Genomic DNA, 18,271 nt, shown 5'->3' with positions numbered 1-18,271 from the left:
GCAGACACTTAAAAAGTTCCTTTAAGCAATGCACCGAACGCACAACTGTAACACAAACGCTACAGTCAATCAATACAAATTGTTTTGTGGCTTTGTTGGGGTTTTCAGGGCTTCTCGTTACTCCTGCAATGTCCATGTTGGGTCCTTTGAATATCTCTGTGGACATTTTACACATAAACATGAAACTGTGTTCTTAAGACGAGGTTAAAAGAGAGAGACGCTGTCTTCCTCCGCATCCCTCGGCCCCCGGTGGTTTGCGGAGACTCCCTCCCTCTATAAAATATGTTGAGAATAAACAGACCGGGCCCATTGAAGTAACCCTGCACAAGTTGCTTTGTTTTCCACACACAGACCCCTCCTCCTGATAGCTCTGTGTAACCTTGCTGCTGCAGGTTATGGTCTCCCCAAACCCAACGGCCCATGAAACAAGGGGATTCACTTGAGCGGCGCCGTTTTGTTTCTTCACATGGGGAAGGAAGAGCTGGATGTGAATGGTGCCAGTTACATCTGTCCTCACAACGGGATACCACTGGGACAACAAACGAGAGCCGGAACAACAAACAAGTGCTTCTCCAAAATAAAAAATGATTTTTGTGCCATGAAGCTCAGTGTAAGAAGCTCCAAAATGTTTCACCACAACTATAAACCAATGAAATTGAAATGCTATTGAATTAATTCAAAAAAAGGCAAATCGCTTGCAGTTTCGCTCTAGTTCTTCACCAAATGAAGACTGCCTCGCCACAATCCTCGCCTTTTTGGCAGGCCAAAGATGCACCGCGTATCGGGCCAGCCACAGTCTGCCACTTTTCCATCTTCGACACCTGTGTCTAGAATGTTCTGGGTAGGCGGGCGGCATCATTCATTTCACGGCTCGCTGTTGCTCCTCTCAGCCATGAGGTTGGTGCCAGAACCTTCACATCCCACCAGCTGCTGGCCTGGGACACATCTCTACTCAGTAAAACACACTTCCTCCTCCTCCTCCTCCTCCACCTCCTCCTCCTCCTCCTCCTCCTCCTCCTCCTCGCTCCCTGACCCTCATACTACAGCCAAGCAAAGCACACACTGATGACTTCTGTCTTCTGTCTCTCTTTCTACCAAGGATTCCACCCTCAGTTTCATTATTAAGAGTTCACTTTTCTTTTGGATAGACAGACTGTCAGGCTACAGGGATGAAGAGCTTTACGGATACTAGGGTTAGGTTTTGGAAGAGAGGTAATGGGTTTGAATATGAAAGTGCCATTGGTGTTACACACGTTACAAGTAACAAGTGGAGATGCACACTACACCATAGTGGGACATCTGCTTTTGTCCTTTTTTTTTGTCCAACCCATGTAGAGAATGAACCAGTAGTTCATTCTCTACATGGAGAGTGGAACAGAACCAAATTAGTTGGTCGGTCTTGCTGTGTTGTTCACATCTTGGGTTGACGTCTCCTTTAAAGAATGAGAAACTCTTTTGTGCATGGCGGTGGAGGACTGGGGAGCTCAGCGCTTGGGTTTCGGTGGTTTGGTGGGATGGTTGTGGCAAGTGGGCAGGACGGTGCCCACTCAGGCCCTGTCAGCGAACCCAAAGCAGCACAACCCAGTGAACGACAACCAGTTTACCCCCCAGGCTCCCCCGGCGCTCCTCTCTCTCTCACTCTCTCTCTCTCTCTCTCTCTCTCTCTCTCTCTCTCTCTCTCTCTCTCTCTCTCTCTCTCTCTCTCTCTCTCTCTCTCTCTCTCTCTCCAGTGGGATCAGAGGGTAGTCTATGGAACAGAGGCCACGGAAACCACAAGAATTCAGATTCTTCTGAAGGCAGAACAACAGCCCAGCAGACCGGACCAGTTCTTCGACTTATTCGAGAGCGATGGAGAGAGGGAGAGAGAGAGGGAGAGCTTTTCCAGCCTATTGCTTGCTTTGTCTCTGTAGCCACATTTCCTGTTCTGTGTCCCAAAATCATTGCCCTTGTCACTGTCTGTTTATCTGGCTCTAGTTCTGGATTTCTTGCCTTCGTAACTCTGTCTTCTCCCTCTTTATTTTTGTTCTCTTCTCTTCTTGCATTTATGGCCTCTCTCTCTCTCTCTCTCTCGCTCTCTCTCATCAGAGCACACTGTCAGTCCGCCTGTCTGTTTGTCCCTCTGGCAGACTCTCTCTCTCTCTCTCTCTCACCTATACTCTGTGCCCCAGAGAGAAGGGGAGCAGCGAGAATAAGGTCTGATTTGTTCCTCTCTTCTCCTCGTTTTGTACCCCTCTCTCTCTGGCGCTCCGGGGCGGTGCAGAGGGAACATCTCTGTTGGACGCAGCACCGCCGAGTGTCTGCACCACTTCACAGGGATTCCAACACAATGGGATCTCTTATTGCACATGGGAGTGTTTACCGGCACGGCACCACCAGAGGGAAGAAAAAGTACCCCCACCTCCGCTCCATCTCCTCCTGCTTCTTATTTTCGCCCTGCCCCCCCCCCCCCCACCTCCCCCCCCCCGCCGCCCCCCCACCCACACACCATCTCGTCTATTTGTGCTTCATCTCTCTCTCTCTCTTCCTCCCTCTCCCCATGTCCCTCTCTCTCCCTCTCCTCCTCTCTGTCCCTCTTCCCCACGCCCTTCTCTCGATTGATGTAACGGCACCGTTTCGATTGTCTACTATGCTGGAGCAGATGTCGGCCATGTTGGTGCCCAGATGGGAGCCAGAGCTTTTATATATCTTGGTACGTAACTGGCCTGTAATGCATTGTCATTTTCCTTCATTCTTTTTTTCGCATATCGCAAGACATCCATCCCGGGAAGAGTGCCCGGGTCATGCAGTAGACGACGCAGTGTTCAAGAATCTTTAACCATCTTGTTTTTATTCCTCCCAGGTGGAAGATGTGCAGAGATGGTCCCTCAGAAAATAGTTGAAAGCGTCACATGGGCATAATAAAGTATTTCAAAGTCAATGAAGGACATTACAAGCTCAGCCCATTGTGTCTTTGCTTTTCAATGCATTCCTTGTCTGTTGTATTTTGTGTTGTGCTGTTGCTGGGTATTATTTGTGTTACAAACCACAAAAGCAACCCATATCTAGTCATTATGATGCTAAACACCCTCCCTTTCATTACATACATAGCGATGACATCTGATAGTCTTTGACTTAACTATAGAGGAGTTATGTGGCACTAGACACTGACATGTTTATAATTATCTGATCCACGTATGCCATAGATCAAGAACAGATAAACAATATATTTATAATGTACACTGGAATCTGGATGATCCATTATAAATTAAATTTGCTGTGGGCACACACGCAGACACACAGACATACACTCACTCTCTCTCTCACACATTGCGTCTCTCTCTCTCTCTCTCTCTCTCTCTCTCTCTCAAAAACACACACACACACACACACACACACACACACACACACGGACACACAAACAAGATGCGCACACACAACCTCTGTCTTACACATACTCTTTCTTACACACACTTGAACGCCCTTTCTCCCAGAAACACACAAACAGAAACACACATGATCACAACCACATACACAAAATTCCCCTAAATTAATTGCATGCAGGGAAAAGAGATGAGAAAAATAAAGAGAGCTAAACATAAGAAACAGCCCAGTCATCTGATTATTCCGAACACACACTTAACGAGAAGCAGGACGACAGACACTTTGAAATGCCCCGACTACTATATATCTGCCCTGACATGTTTAGAGATGCTTATGATAAATACTTAATATAAAAAAACATGTTACAATAACCCTGGAACTGTTTAAGCTCAACAAAGTGAGAGGGAGTGAGGGGGGGGGGAGAGAGAGAGAGAGAGAGAGAGAGAGAGAGAGAGAGAGAGAGAGAGAGAGAGAGAGAGAGAGAGAGATTTTAATGGAAATCTCACCCACACAGTGAATGAGTGATGTTTGCAGTCAAACTTGAAAAACAATAAGCTTCATTCTCCTTTAATCAAATTCACCATTGTCCCCTTTGAGAGATGTATATAAATGTGTCAAAGCTGTTTATGTACTTGTCTACTTTCAACTTCTGAACTTTATTGGGGAGGGGTGTGTGCAGGGGGTGTTCATGGAATTTATTTCAAAGATTTTTCCTCTGAAAAATCATGCAAATCAGTATATGAATAAAATATGACAAGGTAGTACAATACGACTGAAATAGTTCATATGAGGAGAATGAGTTGGAGCAATGTATCAATGAAAAACTCTCCTTTAGTACGCTACGGTGATAGGGCTCCAAGTAAAGCTTTGAGGACCCCCTGGACATGTTGGGCCCTTAAAATTGGCTCTGGCATCAACACTCTGGGGTTCAGTCAGAGTGTGTGTGTGTGTGTGTGTGTGTGTGTGTGTGTGTGTGTGTGTGTGTGTGTGTAGCTTTGCGTGCGCGCACACACACAACACTCTGGGGACACAACACTCACACACACACACACACACACACATACACAACTCACCCACACCCACACAAACACTGCTTAATGCTTAAGTCCATGCAATAAGCCATGCATTCCCCCTTGTTAAATACCCTACTTAAATACTGCTCTCTCTCTCTGTCTCTCTCTGTCTCTCTCTCCTTCCTTGGCCCCCAGCAAATCCCATTACTTGGAAGGGGTTTGTCCGGATCGCGGCCCAGGGTCCCCTTCGGATAAAGGAGGGCCAGAGAAGAGTCGGCCTCTTGGTGCATGGACCCCAGGATTAGGCAGGAGGAAGGAGAGCAAATAGCACGAGGAGGAGCAACAGCCCAGCGCAGTTCAGACAGCGGACAATGGAAATTCATTATGACTCCCAGCACCACCACCACCACCACCAGCTCCCCCACCATCACCGGCTCCACTGATGAAAAGGCTGTGGCTTTACTACCGGGGATTAGAGGCTTATTGGATAAGCAAGGGAAACACTGTTCTTTGCTGCCTCCTTAATTGTCTTTTTATGATTGCCCTGATTTCAGGTGGTCTCTCTTACACATTCGGATACTTGTGTGATCCTTTAAAACAAAACGCAGGGGCCACGAAACTTAAGAACCGACGACTGTATGATTTCTGCTATGACATGATGTATAATTTGAGATATAAAAATAACAATAAGAAAATAAAGAAATAACAAAGGAGAGAGAAGGGAGAAATAAGCTACCGAAATAGCTTTTTGAAAGTTGAATACCCTTCCTGGACCTCAATAAAACACGGCGGGGTTAATCTGGGTTCTGAGGGAGGGGATGAATGGAGCAGAGGACGAGGTGTTGTGGTGGCGCCCGGGGGGAGATCAACCGGATCTCAGCGGAAAATATGCAAAGAGCCACACGTTCAAAGAGACACAAGGTCAGAATCTCTCAAGTCTATACCCCCTCTACCCCCTCCACACACACACACACACACACACACACACACACACACACACACACACACACACACACACACACACACACACACACACACACACCAACCCCCCCGGATAATTGTAGAGTGTGAAGATACTTGCTACACGTGCACGCTCCCTTCCAGACAGGGGAGGAAATGTAAAACAGCAATCGAATCAGAATTATTGATTAGTCGTAGATATGTTTAACTGCATATATTCAAATTTCAAAAATATCTTATAGGCCTATGGTATGTTTTTAATTGAAAATGGATATTAGTAGCTAAAGCCTTAATGTTCTATGGTAGGATCATAATGTGAAGGCTAAACAATTATGGGGTTAGTCCTAGGGCATAAATAAACATTGGGCTTATTAAAAACTTAACTGCTCCCAACGGAATCAAACTTCAGCTCATATATGCCACGCCCCTAAGACCCTCCAGAGGCGGGGAGCCGGATAGCTGCTGACTACACACTTTTCGCCGAACTAAGAGACTGAGGACCGAGGTTTGTCATCAAGTCGCCTCCGTATATTTTGTTCTGAGAGAAGCCTAAAATTAGGTTTTGACTACCTGTGTATAAAAGTGCTGCGTGACAAAGAGAGGGAGAGAGAGAGAGAGAGAGAGAGAGAGAGAGAGAGAGAGAGAGAGAGAGAGAGAGAGAGCTGCTGGCACGCCGTATCCGCTGAACTATTTGTGGGAGGGTTTAGAATGAAAAAAATATTATAGCGGCTGTTCTTGCTTGAGGATGCCACTCGCACTTGAACTTCTCCATCAGGTGTGTGTGTGTGTGTGTGTGTGTGTGTGTGTCGAGTTGTTCCTCTCAAGTAGCGAGACATCGGCTAGCGGTCTAAAGTGTTACATTGTCTTCATTGGACGGCGTCCATCCAATAATGCTCGGATATAATAGACATATCTTGTACACGATCAGAATAAATGCCTGGATTGGACACGGAGTCGCCGAGGAGGACGCAGTGTAACGGAGCGCGGATCTCTGGAGTTTGACTGAAGAAGCTCACACACAGCAGGTCAACAAGTGTGCGATGGGGCCATCGTTAACGTTACTTCTACTGGGCCTACTGGGTAAGCACGTTTGTTTGTTTGGGTATACTTTAATTGATACACATGTAAAGTATAGAGTGCAATGTGCATTTGGGGACCCGCGTATTGCAATGGAATCACGTTCTTAGCTGCTTCGTTAATTATTCTTAGCATTGTTTCAGCTTATGAGCCTTACACATTTGTGAATCTTTCAAATGCGGTAAACTGTATTAATGAGTAATTGAAAGTGTCATTTAATAAGATAAAAAACGAGCGCGCGCACACACAGACACACACACACACACACACACACACGCACACACCAGAATTGTCTGAATTTAGGTGTGCTTGACATTTGTGATATTCTTTTCCATCTGAGCACCTATAGCAGGTGTGATTTCGCGCATGCGTGTGTGTGTGTGTGTGTGTGTGTGTGTGTGTGTGTGTGTGTGTGTGTGTGTGTGTGTGTGTGTGTGTGTGTGTGTCTTTTGGTAGGTGTGGAAATGTGTGTTTGCAAACATGTTCCACATTTTGGCCTATTTCAGATCTACAGGCTATAATTCAGTTTATATAAATCTATAATGGAATGCATGATTTTGTCTGTAAGTACTTCCTTTGTGATTCTTAAGCAAAGGAGCTTTGTTCATATTTGGCAAACCCCTCAACAAGATAAAGAGTTATGTTTTTGGGGCTCATAGTCACCCTCCAATCTTGACGGTTCAAAGTCAGTAAAAAAATATAACCTTGGGCTATGTAAGCAGATTAAAGCTTTTGGAAGAGTTAGGGGCCACTTAAAACGTTCATAAACCCCTGTCTCTGAGGGGTAGAGGGATTACTGAGACGTGGTGGTGGACCCCTTACATCTGCGGCCAGTGTCAGTGGAGATGGAAGTCAGCACTTGGCAGCAAGTTCAAATCGCTGTGCGTGGAGATAAAACAAAAATAGTTATTTTGGAATCCACTTACCTAACTCCTAAGTGTGTTCTTAAGGACATCTGACGTTCAGTGAAGTGGTTGTAGTTGTCCCCCCCCCCCCCCCCCCCCCCCCCCAATAAAAATAAAGCATTGTCGGCTGAGATTAGTGTGCAATCCACTGCCATTTAGAAATGACAAAGGCAAAGATAAACGAATCTCCTGCATCTTTAAAGATATAAATCCATAGTAGTAAACAGAGCTGGAGCCCCACCATGTTACAGCTCCAGCTTTATAAGCCTAGCTCTTTAAATCACAGGCCCTGCAGCCTAGCCTGGCTACATGGGGGATTGACCGAATAGTTGGTTCAATTAAAAGAGCAATGACTCAATGACAAATTTGATTTTACAGGTTTTCTAAAACATAAATCAAGCTGCCAAGACACAGGCTTTTGGCATAGGCCTAACTGTTTAAAAACACATCACCTCGTATGCCTTTTTAGAGGCACTGTCTGGCGTCAACCAACTGGTACTAGCTTGAAAAAGGTAATGATTTCATGTTAAAGTCGTTGTCCTTTGTCTAGGTAGATGTACTGACAGATGATGGCAGGAATAGGTTTTCTCTGTCCTCAAAAGTAATCTGTAAGACTCTAAGTCTCTCTCTCTCTCTCTCTCTCTCTCTCTCTCTCTCTCTCTCTCTCTCTCTCTCTCTCTCTCTCTCTCTCTCTCTCTCTCTCTCTCTCTCTCTCTCTCTCTCTCTCTCTCTCTCTCTCTGTCAGGGGTCCCAGAGTTGTTACCTCACCCGTGGGGATGCCAAGCTAGAAACAGTCTCTGTGGTTTAGGACGCTGGGGAGACTTTATGTGGGCTTTTTGATTTGAGATAGAGAGCAACAGTTGGGTTAGAGTGTGGTTTGGTGGGTGTGGGGACTTAGATATTGGTGGCTCTAATGAGGGAAGAGTTTAAGAGTGCACTTTTAAGTGCCCTTGTCTCCCGAAATTCCTCGCCCTCAAACATAAAGGCAGCTCTCATTAAAGAATGTCTACAGATCTCCCCACTCACTTAGAGGGTGCGAAGTGAGTGGGGCTTTTCCCTTTTTTTGTGCTAAAATCCCATTTTTAATTTATCAAGTAAAAAAAAGAAATGCAACTGTTTTTACTTACTTACTGGCTGCGGCAAATTGTTGTGCAGTCGGAGGTGTGTTGATGTGTCGGTGCTCCAAGCAGCCAAGAAAAGAGACACACTAATGGCAAGGGGTTGGCTGCTGTTGAAAACCTATATAATTTAATTCAGGGAATTACCAGAACACCTGAAATGTTGAAAAAGAAAATATTTATATAATTATATAAATATTCAAATTTAACTCCTCACCTTTAAAGCTGAACAAGGGATAACATCCCACTTTATCAGTGGTCTCTCTGCTTTGGAAGAATGTACAGGGTCCGGGTGCTGCTTTATAAGCGGTATCAGCTGTATCAGCTGTAATGCGGCAGGGATCATTCTGAGGAAGTTCTCTGAGGGTTTTGGCTGCGGTACAGAAATATCTGCTTCACCTCCATCTCCAGAATCCCCCTATAGATACGCTCTCTAAACTCCCAGTGTAAATCCTGGCCAAATCCAATGTAATTCCACATTAATGATTGTTGCGACTGCCCTTTAATGGTCGCAAACGGGGGCGAGAAATTGTCCACGTGTGGGAAAAATTCAATAAAGCATATGTTCCCCCCATTCATCCCTGAAGAGAGATTAAAATCATGTGATAATTGAGTAAAAGCTGAAAATTTTATTTATTTAAGCACAGCGTCATGCAGCCATTCGGTTGACATTTTTAATAGCATACTCCATCTCAGAGGCATGGGTTTTTGTGGGCTTGGAGGACACATTGAGGGGAACTGGACCTGGACAGCACCCACTAAATTCGCCGCCTCAGTGGGAAGCCAGTGACAGGCTAATGGAAGGAGCCTTGGGGAAGAGGCTGTGAAACGTAATCCCTAAGACGCTCACATCATGTCACAAGCGCTCCCTTCTCGCCCTCACTCTGCCACACACTCGCAATTTTTAACTGCATATCTAAATGTAATCATATAAAATATGTGATATTTTATATACGTATGTGCATGTACATGTACACATGGGCACACGTGTGTGTGTGTGTGTGTGTGTGCGCACATGTGCATGTGTGCGCCAGAGAACATGTTTGTGTGTGTTGTGCGCATTGCCAAACCCCTAGCCTGAAGTTCAACTCCCATTAAAACCATAGGTGGCGTTTGGACAGCAGAACCGTGGTGAGGTTAAAAGTGTGTTTACATAACACAGCTCCCCAGGTTTCCTTTAAAATAACAGAGACACACACTCTCTCTGGTGGTTTCTGCTCTACTCATTGTGAAAACAAGCTGTTGGCAGCAGCTCAGTCTCTCCATGGCCCAGGCTTGGCTACAGGTGCAAAATAAGTGTGTGAGTGCAGTGCACACTCACACGCACCCGCACACACAAAAGAAAACACGTGCACACACATAATACATATAGAAACTTGCTAAGCCTCGTGTTTGATATGGTGGCGTTTGAGCCAGCAGCGCAGCGTAACTAATGACACTCACGGAGAGGGGATCATGTGTGCTTACTGTCCAGCCTTTATTCCGGGCAACGTGTGGATGCGGTCACTTACATGCCAACCCTTTGAAAAAACCCTCGTCAGCCTGTCGAAGGCATGCGATGGGGCCAAAAACCAGCTGGAAGAGGCTTTGTTCCCTATAGGGGCTTTCTTTTTCTTTTCTTTTTTTCTTCCTCTTTACCTTTTAATCAAAACCTTTGGGCCCCCTCCCACACTGTTATTAGTTTCAAATCAAACACCCCGGCAGCAGCGACCACGCCAGCCATCCATGGCGCCAAATTATATTGCCAGGCAAGTCGGTCCATTATGAGCACGTCTTCATATTTCAGAGGGTTTGATGATATTACTATAGAGCATAAGACAAAGAAAACCGCTCTACCCCCTCTCTGGAATGTGAGCTTTGATTTTTATTTTCATGTAGGTGCTGTTTTTTCCTCCGCAGACTTTAATTTCTGATATTGTAGCCCTTTAAGATTCTCCTCCATTGTTGAAGGGTTTGTTATTTCATGTGTTGAGCGGATGGACGGCCGAAAGGAAAGAAACACATTAGCACAGACTTTGTGAAGTCCCCAGTCTGGGCTGACTCCATCAAAGGGCTTTTGTCTCGTTTCTTGTTGCGTAGGGATCGTCTATCTGTACTGTAGCCACACAAGTGACGCCATGGACATCTGTGTTTTACACTTATTTTATCAAAGACTTGAAGAGATTGCATGACTAGGACCTTATTGTTGCTGTTTCCCAGACCTATAGGCGTCTAAGTAATTAAGTGACCCAATTGACTACAGTGACTACCAGTAACTAAGTGACTAAATGGCAGCCTCTCCTCACTTTAAATTCCTGGAAAATGGAAGAAATGAATAACACAAACATCTGAGTAAACGTCTAAATTTGAAGCCAGTTGTACTCGATCCTTCAACTTTATTTCATTTTATATTGTCATTCTTCTGTGGTTCAGTGCCTCCATAAGTCTACAAAATCTGGCCTTGGCGAGGTTGAAGTAAAAGGAAAAACAGACCAAACAATGAAAGCATTAAAGCTATAATCTGTAACTGACGCGTTGTGATGTGGTCAGGCCATTGGGGACGCCTAGAGACGACCTAACCTAGCCCAAACCGTGTTGCTGTCTCTGTTATGGTCAAACCAATTAAACCTTGAGTTCACATGTTGTTTGACAAAGAAACAGATTACACACGAGTATTTGAAAACAATGTTCCCAGTCATCATTATAAATCCATGGTGACTTTTACCATGATTTTTTTTCTCATGGCAATTGCCATGAGGATGAATGTTATTATTACCTTTAACAACCTTTGTGTTGCTACTCTCTCTGCTCCCGTAGGCTGGGGCGAGGGGTCCTCTCTGCACTACACTGAGGGGGTATCCAACCGGCTCTCCATGGAGAAGAACTTTGGACGCACTGCCAAGGACTCCCAGTGTCAGCACATGCTCAAGCACCTCCACAACGGGGCACGCGTCACCGTGCAGATGCCCCCCAGCATAGAGGGCCACTGGGTGTCCACCAGGTAAAATAACCCAAGGGCTCCGGGTCTTGAGATGCAGCATTTTTGCAGAAGCCTAAAGCCGGCCACACATTGCCGACGAAGCGCAACGGTGCGCAGTTTCTGCGCGTCAAACGCTGCCCCTAGCACCAATAGGAAGCATCGTGCTGCAGCACCGTTGTGGTTATGTTTTGAAAGCAGCAGATCAACAAACATAGTTGTTTTATGACTACATATATGGCCCTGATGATCCTCTGTTTGTGCTTACAATGATCGTCACATTAAATCATAGTTACTTATGTCCTGTCGGGCACTGTTTACGGTTTAGTCACTTTATTTACTTTATTTGTCATTGCCCATTCATTATGCTTTGTGGAATTATTCAGCTACTGCATCAACAATCTCCATATGTACAGGACCTTGTATCAAGCCTGGATGTACAAAATAGCTTTAAAAGAACGCTTTTTCACACGTGGCGACACTAGGGAATAGAACAGTGGTGTGAAGCCTAGCAGGGCGGCGCGCTTGCGTGCGTCAAGGTGCCGCCGGTGTGGGCTCGGAAATAATGGGAGCGTTCTTTTTGGCGCTGCGCTGCACCTGCGGTGTGTGTTGCGCTTAACTGTTTAAAAACACACCACCTCGTATGCCTTTTTAGAGTCATGTTATTTTTTGACAGGACTCTTAACGGTTATGGTTGGCCTTTAAGGTTTTTATTTGGAATCACTAGAACGAAATCCAGATGGCTTATCACTCCATCATGGGTTCATACAATTTCTCTTTAATCAAAGACAAATGCATTTGTCTCCCCCCTCTCTGCCTGAAGCTGCGAGGTCCGAGCAGGCCCAGAGTTCCTCACACGCTCCTACCGCTTCTACGCCAACAACACCTTCCTGGCCCACCAGTTCTACTATGGGGACAATCACTGCACCACGCCCACCTACACCGTGGTGGTCCGTGGCCGCCTGCGCCTACGCCAGGCCTCCTGGATCATCCGGGGAGGCACGGAGGCCGACTACAAGCTCCACAGCACCCAGCTGGTGTTCCACACCGCCACCGTGGCCAAGGAGCTCGGACAGAAGCTCAACCGCAGCTGCCGCCAAGGGGCCACGGGTGGTCCGGAGGGCGCCCCGACGGGCCCCTGGGAGCCCGACGTGGTGTACGACATGTGGAGCGAGGAGGACGGTTGCGACTGCTTGCGAGAGCTCAACTTCGCCATGCACGAGCTGCAGCTGCTGCGGGTGGAGAAGCAGTACCTGCACCACAACCTGGACCACCTGGTGGAAGAGCTCTTCCTGGGGGACATTCACACGGAGCCTGCACAGAGGATGTACTACAGGCCATCCAGCTACCAGGCAGCGCTGCAGAACGCCAAGGTCAGTGGGCCATCCACCATATACCTGTTTCAGATCACAACCCAACCGACTAGAGAGTCATTGGTCTCTCAAAGCTATTGGTTAGGCTCGCAGATGTAGTCAGGACAGGAGAACTCTGTGCCATAATGGCAGTGCTTTTAAGGCTTGTTTTTAGTTTTCTAAATAAACCTCCACCTCCTGAAATTTCACCCCATCCCATGTGTTTAACTCCCTGTGATGGCAGAGGTAATCTTCTACCCAGGTTATCTACACAGAAAATTGTTGCTGAAGAAGCACAGCTTTTGATACGGTAACTCAAGACCTTTTGTGTCTTGTAAATAACATACCAGATTCACTCTTATACGCCCATATAAGAGTGATATAAGAGTGATATACGCCCATATAAGAGTGAGTTGGTTCAGCAAACTGAACCAACTCAACCAGGTTAATCTAAACACATACATTTCAGAGAGAGAACACTCAAACATTCATTCTCCCACCCTTCAGGATATTTTTATATAGTTTACTTCACATCGTTGAAACATCAGCAAACTTATCCTTGAAACACGTCATGTTTTTCCTGTCACCATTCACAGAGACTACACTAAAACCCCTTACAGATGACTCTCTAAATGAACATACTATTGGAGACGATGGGGGGGCTTCAGCTGATGGTCGACATGTAAACAGGTCCTTGAGGGGCTGACGAGCTCTGAGATCACTCCCCCATCCCCTGCAGTGTGGATAAGACCCTGCCACCTAAGCTCCCTCGCCAGGTCCATGAAGCTGCAACCAGAGACCCAGCCTATCTCTGGAAGTGATCAACGTGCGGTATTCCTAGAATTTGGAAATCATGCAGCCTTATGGAATTATTCCAGTAAGCGCATGCCGGGTTTGATTTCATGCATGCCAGAGGCCCGCATTCAAGTTTGACATGCTCCTCTGCCTCCTACCCCACTGGTTTCTGCTGAATAACAGTGGGGGGGAGTGGAAGAAATGCGCTTGCAGCTCTTGTACAGTAAGAACCGGCCGGCTCAGTTCTTTAGATACGCTACAGGCTATCTCAGATCCCGCTTTTAGAGAGAGAACTGACTTTGGTGGATGAAAGGGATTCCCCGTCCCCCATTGAAGAATAATCTTGAAGACTTTCACTAGTTTTTTTACTCTGGTCAGCGGTAAGGACCAACCGTTCGTCAACTTCCACTTAGACGTGATTTTTAATGACATATCACGGTCAGACGCAGGGAAGAGGATACCTCAATCTGACCTACCCAAAGAACATGCAATCAGTCAGACCTTCTCCTGAGGTTGTTTTAATGGGTTCTTCTTTGGAGGGGGATTTTCTTTTATTGCCATGGTGACCATCCAATCCATTAATCTTAAGTGGTATAGCCCGAGCTAGTGCTAGGCCACAGCATTTCATAATGCCAAGCCTGCTCATTTGTGGCTATTGGGTGGATCCCAGCATGATGCAATGACCTTACATATACAGTATATATATATATATATATATATATATATATATATATATATATATATATATATATATATATATATATATATATATATATATATAGGCTTTTTTTCTCTTTCATCTGGTTTCTCCATTTACTGTTCTGCTGTCCACGTCACTTATACATCACCAAGGCAAAGGAACACACACTTCAGTCAATTATTTGGTTTGCCAGGGTTTTGCGTAGGTTGGCTTTCAGGCCCAATTTTAACGAATGGTATGTTGGTTATTCTCACTTGAGTTGATTTGTGAGATACATAATGTTTCCTATATAAGTTTTTTCAAGTTCAACAGCACACACTTGATGGGTGACTTTCGAGGAGTGACTCATTTTATGATATGTAATAACTCTGGGACGATGTCACTCTATTGCGTGAATGTTTTTCATCCACCTCGGGGAATATGGATGTGAGTGTGCTCTAGAGAGCACACTAGAGAGCACCCCCCCCCCCGCCCCCCATCACTCACACACACATACACACACACCCTTCGTCACCCATACACACACACACACACACACACACATCACTCACACACACATACACACACACACACACACACCCTTCCTCACCCATACACACACACACACATATATATATCACTATGCATGTCATGCATGCATCCTTACTGTACAACGCGCAAGTACCGATCAAAAATGCCAGTTCACATACACCCAACGCCACACACACACACAAATACGCATACACGCATGACTGCATATATAGTGTTGAATTCCCCAAGAGGCCATTTTCCATAAGTCCCAATAACCCCTCCCACTGTGGTGGTAATGGACTCTCCTACTATTCCTTTAGTATCAGTACGGTACTTTGGTTCAACCTCCTCAATCCCCCACAGCTGTAGCGGTGTCTGGGAAACAAAGCATTTGGGGGAAATAAACTCGACCACCCTCAGATAATAACAACTTCCTCCTCCTCCCAGGAGCTTGGTCTTAGGGATAGATTCGTCCAACAGGGAAGATGACGCGATCCTGCCTGGCGTCTGTGAAAGGTCTTGGCCCTGTTCTGCTCCGCTCTGTTCTGCTTTGGGTTTTTCTTCTGAGTCAAAGACCCACACAGCTGGCTTGTCTGCAGCAGTGAAATACTGTGATTGCATGTCGCTCCGAGGTTTGGCTAAAACAGACATGCATGACATGCAGGGAATTGTGATTAACCGACCCTATACGGCATTGACGGAAAATCAAAACACTTCCTTCCTGTATACTGAATGTATGTCAGCCACGTTAGGGTAGAGCGATGTAGTGTCTTCAGGCTATATATCTCTGTAGCCGTGACTTAATTTTTCCGGTGAAACAATCTGCCTTCCCACCCATGAAGGAAGTGATCAAACTGAGAAAGTTCCAGAACAAATGTATCTGGGTTCGCCCATACCAGAGGTTCAGTCTAAGAGAAATAACCACACACACACACACACACACACTCCTTTCCATTGGATCTCTGAGCAACAGAGATATTAAGGTGGACTCTGTGATACAATACAGGCTCCTCCTGCTGGGAGATTACAATACAACATGGCCCTGGTGGACATCATTAATTCCAGCTGGATGCACTACAGTAGTGATCCTGAGGGATATGTTACACTTTTTAGGGCTACCATGAATCCCTTGACTCCTCTGCCTAGGATACATAATAGAGACATATTTAAAATATTTAAGTTGCAAGCAAATTGGGGGCACCGGGCTGAGGACTGCTAATGACGATTGTCTTTTCTGTCCTCAAGAGCATGCATATTAATGTGAATACATTTCTGACACTATCTATTGCAGAATAAGGTAACACAATGGTGATTGAGCCTATGGCCCACGGATGAAAGCACTTGCATTGTTACAAACATTGGGTGTCGGTGCCGTTGGGATCTATGGGAACAATTACCACTAATCGGCAAAGATTTTGCCAAAGAGAATGAAACGAAAATCTTTGAGATTAAACAGTGTGATGAAAATCAGAGGGTGGTGCTATAACTGAATGAGTGTGATTGTTCTCATGATAAGGTTATATAAAACTGTTTTCATGGATTCAAACATCATTCTTCCCTTTTTTAAATTTGTATTTATATTTTTTCCAGAACCACGACCAAGGCTGTGTCGCCTGCCGCGTGATCTCCCGCTCGGACGAGTCTAACCCCCCCATCCTCCCACCGCGGTCGGACCTGACGGTGGGCCTATACGGCCAGTGGGTGAGCCAGCGCTGCGAGGTGCGCCCCGAGGTGCTCTTCCTCACCCGCCATTTTGTCTTCCATGACAACAACCACACCTGGGAGGGACACTATTACCACTACTCCGACCCCATCTGCAAACACCCCTCCTTCGCCATCTATGCCCGGGGCCGCTACAGCCGCGGCCTGCACTCCACCCGCGTCATGGGCGGCACCGAGTTCGTCTTCAAAGGTAAACCTTTTGCTTCGTGGCCAAAGAACTGTTCAGCTGGGCTGAGTGATCTCCTGCTGAGGTTCACTTCAGCTAGGATTGAAACTGTGAAACCTCATATTTGGACGATCATGTTTAAGTGTATATAGCTTTAACTCGTGTGTCTGTATTGGTAACTTATTGCTCTTTACATAAAAGAACCATGGCAGGATTAAACAATTATCTGAACTTCCGATGCTTAACACCAGAGACGTCAGCGCAGAGTGCTAACCCTTAACCCACTCTCTGCCCTCCCAGTGAACCACATGAGCGTGAAGCCCATGGACCTGGCCACCACCTCCCTCCTCAACGTCTTCAACGGGAACACGTGTGGCGCCGAGGGCTCCTGGCAGGTGGGCGTGGAGCAGGACGTGACGCTGACCGATGGCTGCGTGGCCCTGGCCATCCGGCTGCCCCACACCGAGTATGAGCTCTTCCGCCTGGAGCAGGACCCCCACGGCCGCTACCTGCTCTACAACGGCCAGCGGCCCAGCGACGGCTCCAGTCCTGACCGGCCCGACAAGAGGGCCACCTCCTACCAGATGCCGCTGGTGCAGTGCTCCGCCAGCAGCCAGCGGCACCACCACCACTCGGGGGAGGGCAACGACCCAGACAGGCGCCACAGCAGTCTGGGCAACGGCGGCGGCAGGAGCCGGTACAGGGACGACGGAGGTGGTGGCGGGCGTGTCGGGGTGCTGGTCGCCGCGGTGACGCAGGCGCTTCTTGTACTGTGGGGCCGAAGCTAAGGAGGGAGCCTACTACTGTAAATAAAGATTGTGGGACAAGAGCAGCCAAGGGACTTGTTTTTCGTTAAACTGCCATAGGATGGCTGTCCAAGCAACAGAGTTGAACTGTTGATGTTTGGGGCAATATCAAGGTAGAAGGGGATGTCATCAAAGGACACAAGCAAGTGAACACTATTTGTCCACCCTCAAAAGTGTGGATTCTCTGAATTGCTTCCTGACGACCAAAGACTTGGCACTGCTGCACCACAGTAAAGCACTTTAGTAGAGGACATTATGTTCTCACATCTGCGTTCTCACATCTGTGTTCTCACAGATTAGATAGTCTATATCCAAACAGACTGACCAAAATGTTTTATACCGTTATACTGTTTTTTTTCAGTGGATTAGGACAAAATGGGCTCAGTCCATTATTGCAGGACAACACAATGTAAGATAAAAGGGAAACAGAACGCAGAAATTACAACTATTCTTTCATACGGCTAAACTGTATACTGTATACTCAAAAAATGTTATTTGTCACTAGCACTGTTGATATTGTCACCTACAGATACAAAATAATCCTATTGTGTGTACTCTAGATGCAGTAATACCTGTTTAAAAACAGGTCCTTGCTGTTATCTGATCCGATTAAACTCTGTCACCTGACACAATTTATGACTTTTTACAGTAAAAGCACTGTTTTGTTCTGTACTGTACAATGCAACATAAATATCATATGGACACCTGAGTTTTAGTATTGAACACTTTTTGTCATAATTACTTTAAATCCCCATTTCGTATTTGAAACTAAAACTGAACACCAAAGAAAAAGGTGAAATATACAATCTTGGATTAACATGTTTTTTGTGG

At 46.1% G+C, this 18,271-nt stretch overlaps 1 protein-coding gene across 1 annotated transcript; it reads left to right on the top strand.

The window, feature by feature from the left end:
• Positions 1-6,276: 6,276 nt before the first annotated feature.
• LOC311360936 (protein APCDD1) lies at positions 6,277-17,422 on the top strand (the record flags this gene model as incomplete). Its single annotated transcript, XM_084481055.1, has 5 exons — positions 6,277-6,413; positions 11,230-11,413; positions 12,213-12,762; positions 16,337-16,658; positions 16,935-17,422. Exons 1-5 carry the CDS (start codon positions 6,374-6,376, stop codon positions 17,420-17,422), a joined length of 1,584 nt encoding a protein of 527 aa, XP_084337181.1. The 5' UTR covers positions 6,277-6,373.
• Between the last annotated feature and the right edge of the window lie 849 nt (positions 17,423-18,271).

This window comes from Micromesistius poutassou, assembly GCF_964030765.1.
Source record: "Micromesistius poutassou genome assembly, chromosome: 16".
Lineage (NCBI taxonomy): Eukaryota > Metazoa > Chordata > Actinopteri > Gadiformes > Gadidae > Micromesistius > Micromesistius poutassou.
The sequence above is the reverse complement of the archived record's forward strand: the minus strand, read 5'-3'. Positions and strand labels throughout refer to the sequence as shown.